The 23890-nt window shown below is 38.9% G+C and overlaps 1 protein-coding gene across 1 annotated transcript; it reads left to right on the top strand.

Annotated features, from left to right (window-relative positions):
• Positions 1-18: 18 nt before the first annotated feature.
• LOC145483874 (poly [ADP-ribose] polymerase 1-like) lies at positions 19-22927 on the top strand. The gene is made up of 29 exons (XM_081462431.1): positions 19-139; positions 295-315; positions 1105-1347; positions 1783-2106; positions 2710-2826; positions 3856-3938; positions 4254-4376; positions 4800-4904; positions 5192-5276; positions 5879-5966; positions 9215-9363; positions 9839-9908; positions 10369-10434; positions 10811-10943; positions 11150-11210; positions 11669-11729; positions 12716-12792; positions 13264-13389; positions 13834-13917; positions 14450-14572; positions 15494-15622; positions 16264-16362; positions 17282-17434; positions 18065-18101; positions 18502-18515; positions 18891-18967; positions 19608-19669; positions 19990-20107; positions 20772-22927. The coding sequence occupies exons 1-29, from the start codon at positions 26-28 to the stop codon at positions 20848-20850; spliced, it is 3021 nt and encodes a 1006-aa protein (XP_081318557.1). The 5' UTR covers positions 19-25; the 3' UTR covers positions 20851-22927.
• The last annotated feature ends 963 nt before the right edge of the window (positions 22928-23890 follow it).

Raw genomic sequence — 23890 nt, 5'->3', positions numbered from 1 at the left:
TTTACGCATCAAGTCCCTAGACAAAATGGCGGACGATCTGCCATACAAAGCGGAATATGCGAAATCTGGTCGTTCTTCTTGCAAATTCTGTAAGAATAACATTGACAAGGAAAGCCTTAGAGTAGCTAGGATGGTCCAGGTAAGGAATCTTTTTGTAAAATCTTGTTCGATAGGGATAACTAGGTCGATTTTATCCCGACAAATATCAGCCATGATGTCGCGCGTGTGATCATAGATCGAAATGGCTGCACTGAATGGGTTTCGTTAACATGTTATTCTTTCGTTGTTTTTCAGTCTCCTCACTTTGACGGCAAGGTAAGGAAGATAATTTTGCTGTAGCATTTTTATATGATAGTGTCTCATTTGTGGCAAACTTGTCTCTAAGGCTGAAGGATATAAATTTAAATGATTTTACATGCCTGTTTCGGGAAAACGATAAACATCTAAGAGGAGACTGATCGAGAGCCGCAGTAAGGAGAGAGTGAACGAAAATATCACCGTGAGATGCGAATAATACTACACTGTAATATTTACCAGTCCACAATTTTAAAATTAGTGGGAACATACTTAAGTGTCGGAGCAAATTTAAATTCTGATGACGAAACCAGGAAGGGTGGGGGGGGGGGGGGGGTGGTATATGTACTCTGTAAATCATTGGGTAGGGGTGTGCCACTGAGACACTGAAACTCTTACCCTATACTAGACCATATTCAGCATGATTTTGCAACCCTATCCTAGACTAGGCATTAAATACTCCTACCCAATCCCAGACTAGCTATTTTCCATGCTGAAACTTTATCACTATTTCAGTCCAACATATGCTTACTAAACAAATTTCTCACAAAGTTACTTTCAAGTTTCAATTTGTATTACATAAATTTAAGTAAAGAACCCTGTTCTAGACTAAATTATTTATACACTGGTCACTTTTCCACTAAATTATACCCTATAATTTGTAGACCAAAACTGTGTGATTTCTCACCCTATGGGAGACTGGGAGATTTGGTCTGTATCCGGGAGACTCTTGGATAATCCAGGAGAGTTGGCATAGATGGGCTTATGTGTTGAGAAGAGTCCCACATTGACTTTGCTTTAAATTTATAGATTCCCAACTGGTTCCACTACAGCTGTTTCTTTAAAAAGCACAAAGTGAACACTTTCAATGATATCAGTGGTTTTGACTCCTTGCGATGGGACGATCAGGAGAAGATCAAGGGAAAAGTAGGTGGTGGAGGAGGGAAGAGCTCAGAACCTGCTGCGGCGAGCAGTGGCTCGGATGACCTGATGGCAGAATATGCCAAGTCTAGTCGAAGTAAATGCAAGAACTGTAAAGATCAAATTGACAAGGTGAGGCTTCACAAATTCTTACAGTTTTATTTCTTTGTATAAACCAAATGGATTTAAGCATAGCTAGTGATTCAAGGTTTAAACTTTTTAAAAATAATGTCAGAGATGCCAACCTGAGAAAAAATTTGAAATCGGGGAGATAGCCAATTTTAGCTTTTTGACTATAAAAAAAAGTCATTTAAAGTAGAGCTCCACCAATTCAACCCCAATAATACATCAAATAACCCAAAATACCCCCTGCCCCAACTAAAGTCAGCCAAAATATGTCTGAAAAATGTATTCTATACACTCTTCTTCTTTTGTTCAGGAGATCTGTTGAGCTATATGGGGGGCTGGGTGATTTGGTCTGTATCGATGTGAGAGACTCCTGGATAATCTGGGTGGGGAGAGTTGGCATAGGTGTAATAAGGATTATTCATTACTTTTCTTTGTCAGGGAGAACTTCGCCTTGCTAAGGTCATGGAGCCTGATGCAGAGTCTAATGCACCAGCAGGAGTCCCAATCCCATGGTGGCATCACGTAGACTGCTTCATTGAAAACAGAGCTTCATTAGGAGTTGAGTCAACTGTAACAGCCGAGTCTTTCTCTGGATTTACCAAACTGAAGAAAGAAGATAAAGAGTTGTTGAAGAGTAAACTTGGATCAGGGGGAGGAAAAAAGGCTGGAAAAGGAGCCAAGAGAAAAGCTCAAGCTGTGGATGAAGTTGATGCAAAAAGGAAAAAGACAGTGGAAGAAGAAGAGATTGAGAAACAACTTAAGGTGTGTATCTTTTGGGTTACAGTGTTGTTGACCAATAGGCTATTTCTGAGTTGCCTGTTGCCTCTCTGTCAAATCGAGTCTTTGTGTGAAACCATTTTTTTGAAAATGAGAGCCACCTAAATGTACAGGTTGATTATTATGCAAATCAAACTTATTTTATTTGAACTACCAAACTTATTTTCATATGAAAAGTTTCGCACAAAGACTCTTTTTAAAGTGAGGCACAAGGTAACTCAGACATGGCCTATTTGTTATTGGAGAAAACTCAACATTCAAAAGGATTTACTACACAGTGCATTACTGTTCTTAATTTGACTCTGTGACCAATAAGACCACTAATGGTTGCCATTAGTAAGTTGTATGGCTTAGCAGAAGTCTGGCCTGACAGTGCCTCCTTGTTAAATGGTAATCAGGGCTTTAGTGCATAATTATGCATCAGTCACTCAATCTGCATGTAAGAGATCTGCTTTCATTTAAAGAAAATAGACTGAAATCTACTTGTAGTAAAGCTATAACTTGATAGGTGATGCAGGAACAGGCTATACCACATGTGACTGTGTAGTTTACATGTATTTTGCTTTTTTTTTTAAATTGTTTAACCAGAAACAAAGCAAATTGTTGTGGAAAGTGAGAGATGATTTGCAGAAGAATTGTTCCTTGCCAGAACTCAGGGAGATGCTTGAAGACAATGGACTGAACTCGCAGGGAGGAGAAAGTTCTGTAAGTGAACAGCACATTGAACTGCCTGGATAAACAGGATGCTGCATACAGTACTTCTCCCACTCAAGAAGTGCTGGTGATTCAACCCAAAATATTTTGCATCATGATCTACAGAGATCTGAATGTGCAGAGTTCGTGTTTTTCTTAGGCATGAAAATTCAAAACCATGCAATAATTAATCAGAGACAACACTGATTTCAATAGGAATTTTACTACTTGTATGGAATATTTGTTCAATTTAAATCTCAGACATTTTATTTTGAGCCAGGGGAAATTGAGATTTTGAAGAAAAGTCAGTGAACATTGAAATTATGACACCACTGATCAATGCCATTGCAGGCCGGCCATGGAAGAAACATTTTGGGTTGAACCACAGTTATCTTAATGCATTAAGTATACTTTGTTTTTCCTTAATGAAGAAAGTGAATTTGTTCTAAACTCATCTGAATGAAGACAATGTCATTCATTGTCTTGAACGGGTGGAAAGGATGGCTGCAAGGGAAGGCAGGAGGCCACTACCATATCTGACATTTTGTATTTATTTTTATCAGGGAAAAGTCAGAGAAGTTTGAAAAGTGTTGTCTGTGGTAACCATGTCTTTGTCAAGTTCTAAATGCATCCACAATGAGAGGGCTTTTGAATGGTCCTTCAAATACCATAGGTCTAACAAAAATTTTCGTCAAATTTCATGGGTCTTGCAATCTCCTTTTTTTCAGCAGTTAATTATGTGTGTTTCACAGCCTCTATTTTTTCACAAAGTTGTCTCACAGTCTCCATTTTTTGTAGGCTAAGAAAGTCGTTAAGTACTGATTTTTTTGTTAATTTATAAGTGACTTCTGAACGTCTTAGAACCTGAACATCTCAAGCTTGCATTTAAAACACTTTGAAGTCTCGGTCTCGCAATTGAAGTAGTCAAAATGTCTCAGGCTCGCAAAGAAAAATGCTAGTCTCGCCTTCTTGCAAAGTCTTGCATTTACCATTCACTACCCCGAACAAGCAAGCATGATAATAATCTATTTGTTTTGTTAGCTCTTGGACAGATGTGCTGATGGAATGACATTTGGAAGATTACTTCCCTGTAAAGAATGTAATGGTGGTCAGCTTGTTTATAGGTTTGTGAAATGTGAAATGTTATATATCTTACTTGCAAGTAAAGTGATTAATTATTTAAGTTAAATTGCAACCTTCAAAATACTTACATGCGATGACTGATTCAAAGTGTACAGGGCAACGCGACCTTGGTAAAAATGTAAGCATTCTTAGATCTTTTTATTAGTATTTTAACAATAACGTTTAGTCTGTGTGTGAAAATACAGTAAACTTGAGTTCTCCATTAAACAATGAACGAGTGATTGCATGACAAATTTTGCCACAGCCATAGAAATGTCTGTAAATGAGTTTCCTTGTTCTGTATTTTTTTTTTGTAGGACAGAAGGTTATTGTTGCACAGGAAACTTAACAAGCTGGACCAAGTGCACTTTTGTCACAAGGCAGCCCAAGCGAGATACCTGGGAAATTTCTGAGGAGTTGAAGGAAGACTCAGACTTTCTGTGAGTGTGAAATTGTTAGCACCTTGTATCTTATAAAGAGCAACATGTTGATTAAGGATTAATTGCGTGCAATCTCTTCATAAATGAGCATCTTTCAATGGACATGTCTTTGGGTCAGTGTCAGGCAACCCTGACGCTTTGATGGGAGAAACTAGCGCTATAAAAATTATTAAATTATTATTATTATCATTATCATCATCATCATCATCATTATCATTATCATTATCATCATTATTATTATCATTATTATTGTTATTATCATTAACTCCTATCAACACATGTAGAACCTTTGTAGACTGCAACAGTTGAGACCATTGACAACCAAATAGGAATTTTCTGGCAGTTTGAAGGGTTAAAAAATTAAGCTATGACATAAATCATTACCAGTGTCCAAGGTTGTTAGCATTGAGTTTAATTCAACAGGAAGAACTTTAAGTTCAAGAAAAGAGAGAGGATATTCCCAAAAGTGCCTGATGTGCCTGTTACGTCATCTAAAGCAGTGATCAAATCTGAAGCTGTTACTTCTATGTGAGTGGAGGTATCTTGATGTGTGATAAATAAATGCATGTATCATGGTGATTGCATTATTTTTGACAGTGTTCCTAATGAAAAGAAAACTACACTGTATATGCTGATCCCACGGAATGCAAACTAACACTTTGGGAGTAATATTGACTATTTAACAGACAGTGTTTCATTTGACTCTTTAGATGATCAATATTCAGTTTATCTAGAACAACAGTTTTTCTCAAGACACCAGTTATGCAGACAATCAAGTAGAAGTGATACATTATTTAAAGTTCTTGCCATTGTAGGGCTTCTCCACTTTCTGCACCTGCTCCTGGCAAGCCACTTTCTGACATGAAATTTGCAGTCATTGGCAGACTTCAACAAAGCAAGGTACAGTAGAGGTTTCTGTGTAATACAGTACTGTTGGTACATGTTTCTATCCCCAGAGACATTGTTTCTCTGCTTCCCTGCTACATTCCATTTCCCCCATTATCCAAATGTGTAGGCGTGGTGACCCCATAGTTAGTGTGCTCATCTCAGGATTGAGCCGTCTGGGTTCGAGCCTTGGACGGGGACATTGTGTTGTGTTCTTGGGCAAGACACTTTACTGTCAGAGTGCCTCTCTCCACCCAGGTGCATAAATGGGTACCAGTGAATTTAATACTGGGGGTAACCCTGCGATGGACTAGCATCCCATCCAGGGGGGAGTAGAAATACTCCTACTCACCTCATGCTATAGAAACCGGGATAGGCTCCAGCCTGATTGGCTACTTGGTTCGTATGCAGACGTAACCTTACCTTACCATATTTATCCAAGAAAGCAGCACAGAGCAAAGTTACAATAGATGACTTCTCATATGCATATCTCAAACCACATACTAATAATAAATTATATCTATTGTAAGAAATGATAGAAAGTTGTCATTTATATTGCTTTTGTTATTTAATGTAGCATGCTTCATATCTTATACAGTCATGTTTACCCTTTTTAGGAGAAAATCACCAGAGCCATACAAGATCTGGGAGGATCAGTAGTTGAGAAAGTGAATGCCCTTGTTGACTGCTGTATTAGTACGCAAGGTAATTTGGCATTGTCTTCAATATTCCTAGGGTTCAAAGGATCCTTGTATGCTTGTTGACCACTGAGTGCTAGTACATGCTACATGCTACATTTCTGTAGTGTTCCAGAGACTGATGAAGAGGAGAGGTCTGAACTGTTCACTTCTTGTACATTTTTTCTCCCTATTCTGATCTGCACCTTCTTTAGTGGCTCCTTGCTAAGTGGCTTTTTGTATTGCAGAATATTATATAGAACAGTTTTCAATCAAGTCAGTGTCAAAAATAATCAGGCAATTACTTTCGTTTTGGATTTGGTTTAACTATGGTTTGAGATTGGCTAAGTAGTGTAATTGAAGGAGTGAGTGCAAAACCATGCTAAGTGAGGATTTGGGTGAAAAAAAAAAATTTTTGCGAAAGGGCTTGAATTTTTGCATGTGGTCTTCAATGTAATAGAAAAACGCAGCCCTGTATTTTTGTCGCTGGTTTTTGCTTTGTTTTCGAGTTATAACGTATGCAAAAATACTTGGCTTTTCCTAGCCATGTCTTTAGGAGTTTACTTGTTGAACAGCAAACAGGCAGACTGTTTATAGTGTATGAAGTCAAAATCAAATCTCACAGCATATATAGAGCGGAAGTCTGGGAACAGATTGTTTACAGCGGTTATTGTGACGTGAGCACAACACGTGAATCGATCGAGCGTCAAACGAAATTCATCGAACAAAAAAGAGATGTGCCGCATTAGAGCTCTGTCAACTAATATCTTAAGCATTGTTTTAAAGTACCTTGTATGCCTGCCTGGTGGTTGAGAGGCATCATAAAGTCTCGATAAACCCGTAAGTCATCAGCACATTTTAAAGAATCAAAATGTGTTCTGAAACTTCGAAGGCAGCTGATATACCGTAATTGTGTTATCAGCGTTCGAAGTCAGATCGAGCCAGGCAGCAAAGTCCAAGAGCAGTTCTTGCCCAAGAAAAATACCCTCTGGTGAGTCATGGCCCATTTGCCAAGCGTTGCTAGCGTCAAAGTTTGGAAAGCGAGAACTGGTTTTAGACTTATAAAATTTGTCTTGTATTGACCGCCATGTTTTCCCATGTACGAGGTGTAAAGACCCTTCGCATGCATTGCGATCACGTTCTGCAGACGTTTCTCAAACTGGTAACTAGATTGTTTAAACATAAGAATGGCCAACAAGTAGCAATCAATTGTAACATAGATCTGTGATCCAGGTTGCGTTGATTTTATTTCCAATCGGCATGATTTGTAGTGTTTTGGGCTTCTGGGATCAGCGGACATGCAGATGTAGGGAGACCTGTACGTTGCGGAGAAGGGTTAATCTGTTAATCTGTCTGCCCTATTTATAGCGTGTTTTCACATGAAATCAACATCATTGAGCTTATAAGTTGCGTGAAATTACCATTTTGCTGTTTTCTAAGTGAAACTAGCATCCTTGCCGTCAAGCGTTAACATGAAATCAACATTTTAACCTATTTAGACCTGAAATCAACATCATTGAGCTGACGCACTGTGTGACATTGACATTTTGCTGGTTTCTAAGTGAAACCAACATCCTTGCTGTCACGTGTTAACGTGAAATCAACATTTTAACCTATATAGACCTGAAATCAACATCATTGAGCGTATGCGCTGCGTGACATTGACATTTTGCTGGTTTCTAAGTGAAACGAACATCCTTGCCGTCATGCGTTAACGTGAAATCAACATTTTAACCTATTTAGACCTGAAATCAACATCATTGAGCTTATGCGCTGCGTGAATTTGACATTTTGTTGGTTTCTAAGTGAAATCAAGCTCTTTGCCGTCACGCGTTAACGTCAAATCAACATTTTAACCTATTTAGACCTGAAATCAACATCATTGAGCTGATGCGTTGCGTAAAATTGACATTTTGCTCGTTTCTAAGAGAAATCAACCTCCTTGCTGTCACGCGTTATCGTGAAATCAACATTTAAACCTTTTTTGACCTAAAATCAACATTTTTGAGCTTATACGTTACGTGAAATTGACATCTGCTGCTTTCTAAGTGAAATCAAAGTCCTTGCGGACGTGGAGGGCCGATCCTTTGTTATGATAAACTGAGGTGAGACTTCGACTTATAACAAAGGCTTGGCTTGGCTATTGTAACAAAGCATCGGCTCTGTTTATCATATAACAAAGGCCCGGCTTCGTTTATTTGAAGACCTCGGCAGGAAAAGGGCGCTAGATATTTTAATCAAAAGTGGACTTTGTCGAAAACGCTCCAAATTTCGCGTGCAGTTTTGTTTAGGTGTGTTTAACAATGTCCCTTAGTTTTTCTGCTAAGCTTCGCTTCGTTTTCGAGATATTGCATATGCAGAAAAACCACTCGGTTTTCCTAGCGGCGTCTTCATAAACGAAGCAAACACCAGCGACAAAAATACAGGACCACGTTTCTCTATTACATTGAAGACCACATGCAAAAATTCAAGCCCTTTCGCGAAAATTTTTTTTTTCACCCAAATCGTCACTTAGTATGGTTTTGCACTCACTCCTTCAATTGGTAAGTTATTGGTCTGGTTTTGGTTTTATGACACGCAATTGAAAAATGCTCCAAGGTTATGCAATTTTTGCAATTTCTTTGCATCTGCTTCACCACCTTGTATTCTTGCTTCCCACTTTTGAGGACTTGTTCTTGCTCAATTTCAAGATCCATCGTCCATGAATGTTTCCTCATGTCACTGATTATATTTGCGTTGAAATTTTTTATATAATTGTTTGATAAACTTAAAGAAATTCTTAACCACCATTTGGCCTTTGAAAGTGTGCATACTTACCTCATGAGCTCCTCCATTTACTGTCTCATTTCTTCACTCTCATTTCTTCTTCAAATGTATATTGTTACGAGTATTGTTGTAGAGCAGGGTTGTTTCCAGACAAAACTCAGGATCACTGGTAACAGCAACAAACTAATTTACTTCTGCAAGGTAACTTCATGAATTTACAGCACTAAGCTTCTTCAAATTTGAACCTCTCTTACAGAAGAAACTCTTGCTCTAATATACATGAGGCTTAAAGTTCTAGAAACTTCTGTTAGGAGCTAAATTATGTAGTTTGACGCAGTTTCTAATCTGAGTAATTACATAAGGATTAGAATGTTCTGGAATGTCCTTATACAAATTGGTCACGGCTGAATGATTTCCGGTTCTAGATTGTTCTAGAACTTGACTTAGACAATTTTTCGTAACACATATAATTATGTGAGATGTTAATATATGAAATCTGTGTTTTGGTAGCTGAAATAGACAAGAAAAGCAAGAAAATGAGAGATGCTGAAAAGTTTGATGTGCCAGTTGTCAGCGAAGATTACTTGGAAGCTGTTAGAAAGAGCGGGGCCAGACTGATGATTTCACAGCATAGCATTGCATCATGGGGAAATGCAAAGGTCTACCATTTGTTTATGATCTAGCTGTTGTTGTGTGCCATTTAATGCTGGGGGTAACCCTGTAGTGGACTAGCATCCCATCCAGGAGGGAGTAGAAATACTACAAGTTGCTTCATGCTACAGAAACCAGGATAAGCTCCAGCCTGATGGGCCATGGGGTTTGTATGCAGACTTACGTTTCATTTTAGGATAGAAGTATTAGTAGAAGTAAGTCTAGTAGATGTTCCCAGTTCCATTCAATCATATTACTGCATAGGAATGCAGTGAAACAACCTTTTTACCAAATGTGAATTCACCTTGGTAGAATGAAAACTGTTACTGCATCGGTAGTAGTCTCATGGCTGAAATATCTTTATCTTACCTTTATCAGGCCAAGTAAAATTTTCCATGTAGTATATGTATCAGTAGATAAACAAAGTTGCTAGCCTTGAATAAGACAAACAACCCTTAGCTTGTGACAACTGAATATTTGTAGGGTACTAGTGTGACAGATGGTCCCTCCCCTCCTTCTGTGGCCAAGGTCAAGAAAAGTGCTTCAGATGGAGGTACTCGTAATAAATTATATATACAGAGTAAAGTGAGCAAATTACAGCCTTAATGTGACCATTAATCAACCTATGTGCTGTTTATCATTGTCTGTTTAACAACAAGAAACAAAAACATGTTTGTCAAAGAATGAGCAAAAATTGGTGCTCCTGTTCAACCTCCTGGAATCTCTGCTTCATCAGTACAACATAACATTTTGCATTGTTAATTGAGAGAGGATGTGTCGTGAAACACAAGCTTATGACCACAAATTCATTCATAAGGCCACTTTATTTTGGCCCAAACAAATGCTTGATCAGAGTCTTAATCAGATCAATCAGTATAATTCACTTATATCCAACCACCTCATTTATCTGTGTCGATATTTTGACATCAATTCCACAATTTTGATTTCTACATCAATGTACCCTGGCTAGAAATACAACTTTAGGAATAACTGTAGTTTTATTAACATTGTAGGAAGTGGATTGGCAAAGAAAATGAAGGTTGCTGTGAAAGGTGGAGCTGCAGTAGATCCAGAGTCAGGTAGTGGTCAACATATAACCCCCCCCCCCTCCCCTGTCATCTTATTCTGCTGGCTTATTTAAGAAATTGAAAACACGTGCCATGTTTCTGTCGAGTTTTAGTATAAATCTACTAGTGTTCTATCACAAATGCTGTTCTCTGATTGGCTATACTACTCACTATCTATTCTTTTGTAAATAGTGAGTAGGGTAGCAGTGTGCGCTGGGGGCCACCCGGGATTGGAACAGCATTATCTCGTTTTTGCTTACAACCCTCCACACAAGTAAAAAAAATAATGAGCAAGTACACACAAGTTGTGCAAATTAATCAGTCAATCAATCAACAGTGCTACATGTGGATGTATTTATTAACTAGCATAGTACTTTCTTTGTTTCAGAGATGGAAGACACATGCCACGTGCTTGAAGAAAAAGGAACAGTTTACAGTGCTACTTTGGGCTTAGTTGACATTGTTAGAGGCACAAACTCTTATTACAAACTACAGATTTTAAAAGCTGACCATGGCAATTCGTGAGTATACCTTTTCACACTTTTGCTAGCTACAAGTCTTGATTATTTGAAATTCAACAATTTGACAGAAGACATACACCACTGTCTTTGTGCTTACAGCAGCATGATATAATGTCACAACTAATGGCCAGTGGGAAGTTGGTGATTTTCATTTTGAACATACAACGGCTGTTCATTTCTCTCATACATGTATTTGAAATCTTTAGTTATCATCTATTCCGATCGTGGGGAAGAGTTGGGACAACCATTGGGGGAAACAAACTGGAGGTAGGTATTTTAGTCTGAGCTGAGAAGACTTTGAGGCATGGGACTCAAACACTCATCTGTATATTTTGCTGCTTGTATTTTCCAGGGAATGTCCCTTAGACATGAATTTTCGTTCAGACATGAATTTCCATAAGTCTTGTTTTGGATGATATTTTAGATGTTATTATATTTTCATTAGTTTAAATAGGTGATGTCATGTGTTTATGGAAATACCTTAATAAAGTGTTGCTGTTGTTGTAAAAGAAGCCATGTAATGTTCCATCTAAGCTTGCGCAAGATAATGATGTTGCTTGTTCTTTTGCTCTCCAAATGCTCTGCTGTGTTGTAGGTGACATCAGATGTACCTAAGATGCAAATGATAACTTTAACTGACATCCTTTCTCTAATGTCTGTAAAAATGTCAGTGGAAATACTTTTTTGATGTCAAGCAATCAGGAGAAATGTTTTGAATTTTACAGCGTTGTGGATCCTCAAGGTCAGCCATTGAAAAGTTCATGGAACTTTATGCCGACAAAACAGGTACAGTCAACTGACCTTACCGTACTGAAATTCACAGTTAGCCAATCAGAAGCTCTGTCTACTGTCCTAATACCCTGCAATATCAAGTCACTGACCTGATATGGCAGTGACGTCATGCTCACTTGGCCGAATATGTGTACGGTAAATACCTAATCGTACCTTTTTGGTACACTTTGATGGTATATCAAGCTCCTTTGGTCTTGCCATGGGTGGACTACTTCTCGCCAAAATACAAACCATCGCTCAACCAAACTCGTCTGATATGCCGCCGAAGCATAACATAAAGATACAATTAGGCATAATTATTATCCATTATGCGCAAAGTAAGTTTTAGTTGTCAGGATGTTAGTGCACCAGGAGACTGGCTTATGAAGTCATTTAGATTTTGTAGCTCTTACATTAATTTTATGCAAAAGATTCAAAAGGTGGCAAATTTGGAATTTAGCTCCGAAAGAACTCATTGAATAATCAACAACAGTACTACTGGGGGGAACTCCCATATGAAAAGGTTGGAGATGCTCGTCAGAAAATTTGAATCAAAACCCTAAAGGAGACCAATCTAGGTGGGGCTCGAACTTTATTTGATTCTTAAAAGATACCACTTAAAATGAAATAGGCTTGATTGCCAGCCACTACTTGGGAAAGGAGCCTGCACTGGTTTGTGCTAGTAGACTGGACTCTAGAGAGGTGGAAATTGAGCCTAAAAGCGGAAATGGGGGTGGGTTTTTTTAATGTTTTTCTTCGAGTACACCCTAAAAGAAACCTTCACAGTGTAAAATAGTGGCATTTCGTCTAAACTACTAAGCGAAATGATGAGCATCCCCGACCTTTTCATATGAGAGTTCCCCACCCCCCCCGGGACAATACTACACAGTAAAACTGTAAGATACATTTATTCTCTGGTGGTTGTGTTGTGCAGTACAGTGAAACCGTAACTTGTTAGTATGGATTTGTTTATTTTATAATTGATAATATTGCATATACAGGAAATAGCTGGCTGGACAGAAAGAACTTTGTCAAGCACCCAAATAAATTTTATCCACTGGAAATTGACTATGGGCAGGTATGTGTGGTTAATGTCAGAGCAGTTTAATTTCACAAGCCGGGAGAAGAACAGGTTCAAACAAAACCAAAAGCGAAATGGTTCACAAAAGTAACTGTAAACTGCTGCTCGCTCATAGGCCCTGGGCTTATACAACTTCGTAAAGGGGGAGGAGCTTATATCCGGGCGGGGTGGAGGGGGGGGGGGCCTTATAAGCGGAATGAATAAAATGTTTCAAAATAAAGTGCAGTAGTGTTGATCACAATATGTTTTTCGTATACTAGTTTTTAATTTAGCTTTAAGACATCGTAATAGATCGATTTCATTTTAAACTAGATGTGTGGCTTATATCTGGAGGGGTTAAAATTGGAAGTAGTATTTTGCTTACAGGTAGATGGGCCTATAACCCCGGGGGGGGGGGGCTGCTTATAGGTGGCGGTTTACGGTATGTGGCAAGGAAAATAAGTGATGTTTTCACATTTCTTCCCTCAGGATGACGAGGAGCTTAAGACAACTATTGCAGCAGGAAGTAAATCCCTGCTACCTGTTCCTGTCCAAGAGCTTATTAAAATGATATTTGATGTTGAGTCTATGAAGAAAACACTTGTAGAATTTGAAGTGAGTTTTTCATGAATCAAACCCTTTTATAGTTCAAACCCAATAAATTGCAAGATCTTTGCAGTTTCATCATAGAACCTGAAAGGTCAGTTGAGGTAGTTTTAGGGTGGGAAACCGCTGACATTTCAGATTACTCATCGCTTTGCTACAGGCATATTTTTACATAAGTAGCCCAGCAGTGTGCGGTTGTTAACAAAATGACAGCCACTTCCTTGCGTTTTCGAAGTGTCTGTGAACAGGACTTAGATAAAGTTTTGAACGACTAGTAGATTTATACTAAAACAATTTGGGCTGTGCCCTCGTCAACTATCACGTAATAGAAATCTCAAGCTTCATCTAATTGCTAGTCATAACACATTTATGCCATTATTGCTAACTATCGTACACCACACTTGGTGCTCTTCGATGTTCATCGCACCAAATACGTGCTTTTGTTTTGTTTAGATCGACTTGAAGAAAATGCCATTGGGAAAGTTGACAAGGCGACAGATAGAAAGTGCTTATTCTGTTTTAGGAGAAGCACAGAAAGTAAGTAATCGTATCCTGAACAAAATTGTAAATGTGAATTGCTTTAATTTTAGTGTTGATTGATATAATGTAAAACAGTAGGGAATTTAAGAAAACCGCAACGGCAACGACAATATTGTTTTGCACGACGACAATTGTTTTGCTCATTAAAATGAGCACGTGCGTTGTAAATCTTGGTTCATTTCTTTACCCTCCTCTGCAATACAGCAACGTGAAATGACCAAATTCTGCATTGTGTGGAGAACATGAACCACGACAACTGATTTTTAATGTATTTTTTTCTAAATCTATCGCCGTGTCCCACATTTAGTTTCATGATAGTTTTGACAGTGACAATTAAAGTAACAATTAATGTAAACGACTTTTTTAATCGTGTTGTCCCCAGTGTCGCCTTCGTGGTTACACAAACTCCCTACTGTTGTTTGTATTGCAACTTTTCCAAAAGTGAAAATTGCCGAAAATCTTGTCATAATAATTATGTTCCCCCTTGAAGGCCTGTTACTAACTGATGTTTTGTTTGGTGTAATGACAGTTGATTTCAGATGGTAGTAGTGCCAATGCTCTTCTGGATGCATCTAACAGGTTCTACACACTGATTCCTCATGACTTTGGTATGAAGAAGCCGCCAATGTTAAACAACTTGGAACTAATTCAGGTAATGAAAAAATTAAAATGGACGTAAATTTCTTCTTGTTTCATTATTATTACCAGACTAAAGAAAACAAGAAACAGGTAGAAAAAATTGTAACAAATTAAGTTGTAATAAATTACAATAAATTAAAATTTTAATAAATTGTAATAAATTAAAATTGTAATAAATTGTAATAAATTAAAAATATCCTTTGCTTTTCGTTGCGTAATTTCTTTGTTGTTCAGTTTGTTATAAGCATCATATCATATACTTCTTTTGCATTTGTCATCATGTCATCATTGGTAACTGACTTCATGAGACCATTGTATTTAGCTACAGAAAGCTAAGTAGTTCCTAAGATGCATGGTCCAAATACTGGGGACCTACGAGGATGACCTATAAATCAAGGGCCTACCAAGAAGGTCGTAATACTGCAAGCCTGTTTGAAAGATGGTCCAAGTATTGATGAGCTACTGTGATGCCCCACGTACAATCCCGTTCCCAGGCTTCGTCTCCTTTAGGGAGGCAAATGAGAGAGAGCCTGGGAACGAGGTTGCCCTAAGTACAGCCTAAGGGCTTTCGGATTTGTTTAACTTACTTTGCCGGGCCTAAATTCATGGCCCAAATGCTAACACCCTTCTGGGCTGGAGTCCATTTCTCGAAGGAAGCCGTAGCAAAATCTCAAAACTTATGATTACAGAGCTGTTTTAATTTACATATTTTTAATATGACTAGAAGTTCCCTTCATACAAGAAGTTTCAGGCGTCTACAGCTTTCTGTTTTTAGATACAGATTAGCTAAAAATCGCTTTGTGGGCCTGAAAAGTTTCCAGGGCTTTCATGGAACAGGCCCCAGGCACGGACACTTACTAGGGACAACAGAAAAACTGTAGATGTTTGTGTTTTTCTTAGTACTAACTGATCAGTTATTTTTACTTTGTTCTAGGCTAAAGTGGGCATGTTGGACAATTTGCTTGACATTGAAGTAGCTTACAGTTTGTTGAAGAGTGGGGAGAGTGATCTGGCAAAGGATCCTTTAGACGTTAACTACGAAAAATTAGAAACTGATTTAGAGGTGAGTCAATAATTTTGTTACTTCAGCCAGGTAAACATGTTCGAGAGATCACGCTAAATCGACATGCCTGTTTTATGAAAATCCAGGCAATAATCCGATCAACATTCGCATTCGGAATTCGTACTTAAATAAATAAATCACCTTATTACTTAGAGAGGAAGCCACATCAGCCCTAGCTGGTTTTCATGAGCGTCCTCCATCTTGGTCGAATTGAAATTTGGAGATGTTGGTTTTTGTGGAGGAAGGAAAGCCAGAAAGCCCATAGAAAAACCCTCGGAGCAAGGCGAGAACCAACAACAAACTCAACCCACATATGGCACCGGGCCATCGTTGAATTGAGGGTTGACAAATGAACTGTTCATTTCAAGAATGCAACTACAGTTGAATCAAAAGAGTAAATCAAATTTTTCTGAATTAATTCAATACTTCGTGTTTGGGCGAAACACCTGACGGGTTTGAGTCTTAAGGCTTGAAACCACTCGATCACTCGAGGCTCTCTCTCCTTTGCCTCTCAAGATCTCTCAACTTTCCTGTAGCGATGAAAACCATCGCAGCTCAGTATCGTGTGGAAACCAGCCTTAAAAGGTGAAAGAATCATGCGGATTTATTGAATTTCAGTCACTTTTTTCCTTTTTTCTCAGGTTCTCGCCAAGGACTGTAAGGAATATTCTTTGATCAGTGATTACGTGAAAAATACACACGCTGAAACACACTCTCAGTACGAGCTGGAAGTCCTGGAGGTGAGGAACGTTTCTTATTATTTCATGTGAGATAAACGTACTGCATTGCTTCTGCTTTAATCAACAGTTAACATATGGAGGAAAAGACTCTTCCGAGCTAACCCTCTTTTTGCTTTCGTTGCGTTGTTTTTGTCGATAAGATACATTGTAATTTAAAGAATGTTCTACTGTCTTGTCCGCGCACCAAACAGCAAAGGGTGGGGGGAATGAAGCTGTAATTTAAAAAAAGTCTGCATACGAGCCAAGTGGCCCATCAGGCCAGCACTTAATCCCGGTTTCTGTGGCATGAAGCGACTAGGAGTATTTCTACTTCCCCCTGGATGGGATGCTAGTCCATCGCAGGGCTACCCCCAGCATTAAATTCACTGGTATCCATTTATACACCTGGGTGGAGAGAGGCACTGTGAGAGTAGTGTCTTTCTCAACAGTCCCCAGCCAGGACTCTAACTGCACCTCCTAAGCCGTAATTTAACACTCCTAAAATTTATCCAAAAGAATACCTGTGTTAAACATTAAAAAAACACCTTCAGCAACCCCAATACAAAAGACAAGAATACTCTTTCTCTTTAACTCCCTTTATCTCTCTTTATTTCCCCTCCCCTTTATCTGTCTCCTAAACACAAGTTGTCAAACAGTCCTAAGCTGATTAACTATTCATACCGCTTTCGAACACTACCTTCATGTTCACAATTTCGTATTTACTTAAATTTCTCCTAAAACAAAGCTGCGCAATGGGCCGTATTCGTATTCCCGGCATTGGACTGGAACTAGCTTGGAATGGAGGCTCATGCGGGGGTTATCATTAAAAAGAGATAAACGTATTTGCATTTAAAAAGACTTCTCGCGTTAGCCTCAGTTGCAAGCTAGTTCCAGTCCAATACCGGGAGTACAAATATGGTCTATTTGTTTTGGCTTCAAGGTCTTCAAGGTGAATCGTCATGGTGAAAGAGAAAGATTTCAGCCTTTCAAGGAACTGCACAATCGCCGCTTACTGTGGCATGGCTCCCGCACCACAAACTACGCTGGCATTTTATCTCAAGGGCTCAGGATCGCGCCTCCTGAGGCCCCAGTGGTAAGTACTCGTTAAGGACCTTTCTTCTTTAGCCCAATTTACTTCTGAGTCAGTCACTTTTATAAAGTCTAAGTTACTTATGCATATGGGTTATGGTCCAAGGGTGAGGTCAAGATGGCTGGATACTGGCCAAGTTCTTTTGTTTGGCGTGTTTATGGACCGATCCGGAGTCGTGGTCGATAAACTTGCAGAAAATGAACGAGGTCAATATTTAGCCATCTTGACCGAACAAGTTTGGCCAATAAAGGATTTTTTACATGGCTTTCGGGAAAATGTTTCTTGCCGGACACAGCGGGTAGTTCCGAGCAGGCAAGATAGCGCCATCTTGCTCTCTCGGATTTCCAATCATATCGCAAGATTTGATTCATCTTGCTGGCTCACGGAGCGAGCGATGTAATAAAATGAACTCCGTTTAATCATAGTCAGAGTTTCTTCAATCGTTTTCGCAACGGGAAGGTAGTCTCCACGCGTTGCGTGGAGTGATGCACGTCCCGAGTCAAGTCCCGAGCGAGGTCCTGAGCGAAGTAAGAATAACAAGATTGAATCCCATTGAATGGTCTCAGGAGTGTTGGTCTAAAAATAACCGCTACAGAGTAATTCCTTCTCACCTGTCAATGTGTTGTCTTTCAGACAGGCTATATGTTTGGTAAAGGTGTTTATTTCGCAGGTACGTACGTGTCAAAGTCGCTTTCGCAGATGAATTTATAATTGTTTACTGGTAGCGTCGCTTCAATGTTATAAATATTTCAAATTTCTAGCTTTTTTGGCAAGGCTCCTGAGTATCTGAATTTACACAGCGTAGCATAAACAGGGAATGAATCGCGAAATCGTTGCGTCAGGAATACTTCTAAATATTATTCTATTGGAAATCAGTAAACCGTTTAAACGTGGTGATTTATTTTTGTAGCAATTTGTGCGTAGTTAAGTAAACAGATGTACAGAAGTTTGTATGGAATTGTTCAATTTTCAACTTGACCTAATGCGTGCACCGCTTATAGTCTATCCATTTGGTTAAGATAAATATTTGTCCTGAATTTGATATTTTTCGCTTTTATTATTTTTGGCAGATATGGTGTCCAAGGTAAGCGGAGCAACAACAGGATTAATTTGTAACTCCTCTTAACCTTTCGGTAACGAATTTAACGAATATAAGTAGTCAGGTCGAACTGAAAAGCTAATGATGTACTCTTTAACGGAAAAACATCATGATTAAATACAGAATTCTTCTAAGGAAAATTATGGAAAGTATATGGAAACAGTGGGGAGAATCTTGAATCCAATGAAGTAGTTGTTTATTTATAACATTTCACACCTTTATGATGTGAATTGATGAAGTTTCCATCACAGGCCTTTTTGTAGCGGAACATTTTGTTAAGCCTGCATTTTAGATGGTGTTGGCTGTTCTCGTTCAGTGTCATTGTCCTTGTTGTTGACTTGTTCTCTTCTTACGTCACAGTCAGCAAATTACTGCTGCACCACACCTACTGATAACATTGGTCTGATGATGCTCTGTGAAGTGGCTTTAGGAAATATGTAAGTATCCTTTCGCCAACGAACCAGCCGTAAGCGCACAATCGATTCAAACAGTTAGGCCGCGACCACTCTAATGCGTTTTTAAAAGTACTGATCTGTTTTCTTGTTGACGAAAACGAAGTAAAGTATTTCCGATCACACTAGCGTTTTTGTTTTGTTTTCACCTGTCCACACTAAAAACGGATACTTTGTGATACGAAAACGCTGATGAAAACAAGAGTAGTATATGACGCTATTTTCGGCACCGTTTTCAAAAGCCTCCGTTTTCAGCTATCCACATTAGAAACAGAGTGTTTTGAAAACGATGCGTCTTCAGAAGGCTCCACTTTGATTTGAAACCGTTTTCGAAAGCGTCCGTTTTCAACAGCTTTTTGGGTCGTTAGTGTGGACGATAAGCAAGGGTATCAAAAAGTATGCGTTTTCATACGAAATCGCATTTGTGTGGTCGAGGTCTTGGAAACTCAAGTACAAGATTGAGAGTTCACAAGTGTAACTCTCTTTGTCTCTCATTCGACGAGAAAAGCCGAGAGTATTGAAAGACGATTTGAGTTGCTAGCCACAGGAGGGAAAGAGTTTGATATCCCGGCTACTCTTGTTCTTGTTTGGCCCCGGACTTATTAATACTTTTTGTCTTTCACAGGCATGAACTAACTGCAGCTAGCTACATATCAAAACCTCCTAAAGGAAAGCACAGTGTCAAAGGTACGTGCACTATACCTGTGTCATGGGGTAAATGAGTATTATGATCAGGCGAAGAGAAACAGTATGTTTCCATCCGCCCACCCTCTCCCCCTACTCAACCTCTCCCTCCTCCCGAGGGCAACATTTAGGATCTCCTGGTGAAAACATGTAACAAATCCGAAGGAATTTAAAGTGAAAGAAGTCTTTCCTAAGTTTTCATAGACTCACTTTAGAATTTCTTAGTGACACTTCCGTTGATTACTTCCGTGACTTGCAAAAGTTTCCATTGCTTAGTGAGTTTGAATTTTCTTCTGATTATTGCGTTGTGGTTTTCGCTTTAGGATGTGGTAAGACAGGCCCAGACCCCTCTGCGGACGTCACGCTCGAGGATGGCACGATTGTTCCAGTCGGAAAAGGAACTATCACAAGCGTTGCAAATTCAAGTCTCCTCTACAACGAGTATCCTTTTATCCATGATCAGAAGCTTGAAGATTCTTCCTCGTCATTTCGTACAATGATATTTCTTGTAATATTGTCTTTGGGAATTCGTTGGTTCCTCAAGGGAGTGTCGTTTAGTTGGTTATTTTTCTTTGAAATAGCGTGAAGCAATTTGATAACACCCAACTAATAAAATCAGCCCATCAGAACTAGAAGTACATAAAGTGAAATTGGCGCAAACCGGTGCAGGCCGGTGCCAAGCGCGGAAAAAGGTGCACCCGGTGCAAAGTACGAAAAAAAAGTGTAAACCGTGGAAAGCGCGGGAAAAGTGTACTCGGTGCAAAGCGTGGGAAAAAGTGTAACCTGTGCAAAGTGCGGGAAATCATTGTAATCGGTGTGTAAAGCGCGGAAAAACCTGTGGCAAGCTCTAAGAGTCACGCCTGTGGAAATATATCTTACTTTTCGCTGACTAGAAATCCGAACAGTTCAGATTATGGTACCCATTCATACTTGGTTAAGAACGATACTGTCAGAAGGAGTTCTCTTACCCAAGAACACGACGTCATGACGTCAGTCAGTGCTTGATCCCGGACAGCTAGATTCAATTTTATCGCTGTATTAGGACGTTTTCAGCCAGTTGTTATTGTAGCTTCTGTATTCTTTATTATTCTTAACCTGATCTCAGATACATCGTGTATGATGTTGGACAAATTAACATCAAATACTTGCTAAAGCTGGATTTTAAGTACAAATATGGATGGTGAACGGTGTTCTTCAGTCGTCGACGATTGAAGATAAATGTTTAGAAAGTGCACAGTGGAAAAAATGCTTGATGAGCGGGACAAAAAAACTCAAGTTTTTGTAGTATAGTCAATTATCGTTATTGTTCAATTTCGTAGTACGTATCGATAAAGTTAAAGGAGCACGTCACGGTTTTCGCATCTCGAAAAGTTTGGCCTAAACTTTTCAAGTCCGTCGTTTGTAATCCGTGTTAATCTTCTCCATCCTTAACCATTCTTGTTTCTCTATGGTTTATTACCATCTCTTTAGTGTTTTTCTCTCTTAGTAAACTATTATTTTCAGGTTTCCTTCAGTTTAACACCGTGACTGTGCTCGTTTGAGTCAAAAAATATTCGAACAATCCTCGGCGTCTGAAGGGTATTGCGTTTCTTATCGGACAATCACTACGGTTCTATGCAGAGATTCTTTATAAGCAATGTAGAATCAAATAACTATACGAATGTTCCAGTTGATATGGTGATTGATCTACTAGTAAATTTGTTTACAAAAATGTGATTCCCAGATTCGGGAGTCTTCGATGACTGCGTGAACAAGACTTGCCTTTCCCACTTATCAACGGGGTAACAAGTGCCTATTTGCCGACTCGGACGGCGTAGCAGGTTTGGATCCTGATTAGAATACCGTTGGCTCGAGGTCGTGATATCAGCCAAACATAGTGCAGCTTAGCCCTCTCACTCGGCAATAATCACATCGCCATTTCTGGCCGTTTATTTGATGGAAAATTTCTTAATATGTCCAATCTTTGTTAAAAAATCGAGATATTTTGAACTGAGTGCGTACCGAATAAAAAGTCTGTTTGATTAGATCCAGGACTGAAAGAAAATTCGTTTCTAACAGTTAGATATAGTTATATAGTTGTATTTTATTTGTGGTCGTTCGTGCGACAGTAAAAATAAAGGAATTTCAACAATGGTGCTTGTAGCAGTGTCTGATGGCGATGGTCGTGATTTTTTAAAAAAAAAAAGAATATAAGAAAACACTCACAAGCAGAGCCCGTTGAATCTCATTTCATCGGAATCCCTGAGGTTTTTGGCTGATTGGATCTCCACTTGACATGCAGTGCACATGCGCGAGGCCAAACGTGCAACTAAGGATTTTGTTGCCCCTCGACTTAGTCTCGTCCACACTACGCCGGAGGAATTTGAAAACGGAGGTTTCACTCTGAAAACGCATCAAATGTTTTCCGTCCACACTACGCCGGAGGAATTTTAAAACGCAACTGAATTCCCGGTCATTTTGGATTTGTGTTTGAAAAAAGAACGGGCGGGAGAATCATATGATTATCGTGAGGTCATTGTTTTCAAACTGCTGGCTCCGTTTTCAAAATATTTTTCGTCCAGACGAAAACGAAACGTCGGCGTTTTCAAATTCCGTTGGTTTGAAGAGCGTTTTCGAAAAGATCCGTTTTCGTGACGGATAAGTGTGGACGGTAGGCCTAACCGTAGAAATATAGCTTCGTTTTCAAATCCCCCTGGCGTGGTGTAAACGCTGCCTTAGTTTATTCCGGAAACGAAATTAACTTTTATTTAACAAGTAAATATATAAGCCACGGGCATGTGAGAACACGGGGGAAATGTAGAAAACACGAGCCGCAAGCGTCTACATTTCGCGATTGTTCTCAAATATCCGGATGTAATACACGGCTTAGGCTTCTTTATTTGCTTTATGATAGAGAGGTAATGTGGCGAAAAACAATGAAACACGCTTTTTCAATGTTTATACTCTGAGAAAACATGGGTTTTCGACCAAACAGAGCGCGCAGGATCCCTTCCTATATTATAATATTTCATAAATATATAACAGCCCAGCCGCTTTACATTGATTCTGTGATGAACTACATATCAATCTCGACAACTATATATTAGTCTTGTAGAGTTGCGCCTTTGGTCGATGATATTTTTATTTCATTTTCGTTTCATGGCTCAGTGCTTGAAGATCAGTTGTGTTGGATTTTAACAAAAAAGATCACGAGCTCAGCCAGGTGCTGGCGTCACGGTAACGCAGAGGCGTTACAAAGGTACAAAGGTGCGCAAGACAAGCGACTGGAGCGGTGCGGATCAATGAAAATGAGTAGCGCCCTGCATCGCTTGTCAAACCAGTTGCATTGTGTAATTCAGTCCATTTAAACGCGAAACGTAAAAAATAAAAAATAAAATAAAATAATAATAATAATAATAATAATAATAATAATAATAGTAATAGTAAAAAAAAAAAAGGAGGAGTGTTTATTGTGACAAAAAATAGAGCTAAGCTTTACAAAATGCTATAATATTTACATAATTTGATGTCTGTTAAACCTGTAATAGTAATAGTAACAGTAACAGTAACAGTAACAGTAACAGTAACAGTAACAGTAACAGTAACAGTAACAGTAACAGTAACAGTAACAGTAACAGTAACAGTAACAGTAACAGTAACAGTAACAGTAACAGTAACAGTAACAGTAACAGTAACAGTAACAGTAACAGTAACAGTAACAGTAACAGTAACAGTAACAGTAACAGTAACAGTAACAGTAACAGTAACAGTAACAGTAACAGTAATAGTAATAGTAATAGTAATAATACACATTTTAAGAGATTAGTTTTCTTCTCGCTCACATCAAAGGACTAAACCTGAGGTTCATGTACAGCTTTCTCCTAGGGCATCACGGTCAATTCACTTCAGTGACCTATCCGGGACGAACGGATCACGTGACCCCAAACGATCAAACGCGGCGAATTATCGAGGACTAGGAACTAGGCAAAGGTAACGCGTGATCGCGGGTTAATAACAAGAAACACACTTATTTTGTTTGAGTAATATAATCAACTTGGATGCGCCTCGTTGGCTGCTGTCTCAATGACGGTTATCGAAAGATAAGTGACCCGACCAAGTTTGAGAGAGTTCAGATGCAGCGCATTCAAATTTGGCGCAGTTACTGATATTTAGATGTACGGGTTATTGCATATCTTAGTTTCCTAAACAAACGAAATAATAATAATAAAAAAAAAACTTATTAGT

Source organism: Orbicella franksi, chromosome 4 (genome assembly GCF_964199315.1).
Source record: "Orbicella franksi chromosome 4, jaOrbFran1.1, whole genome shotgun sequence".
Lineage (NCBI taxonomy): Eukaryota > Metazoa > Cnidaria > Anthozoa > Scleractinia > Merulinidae > Orbicella > Orbicella franksi.
Note: the sequence above shows the minus strand (reverse complement) of the source record. Positions and strands in the feature narration are given on the sequence as shown.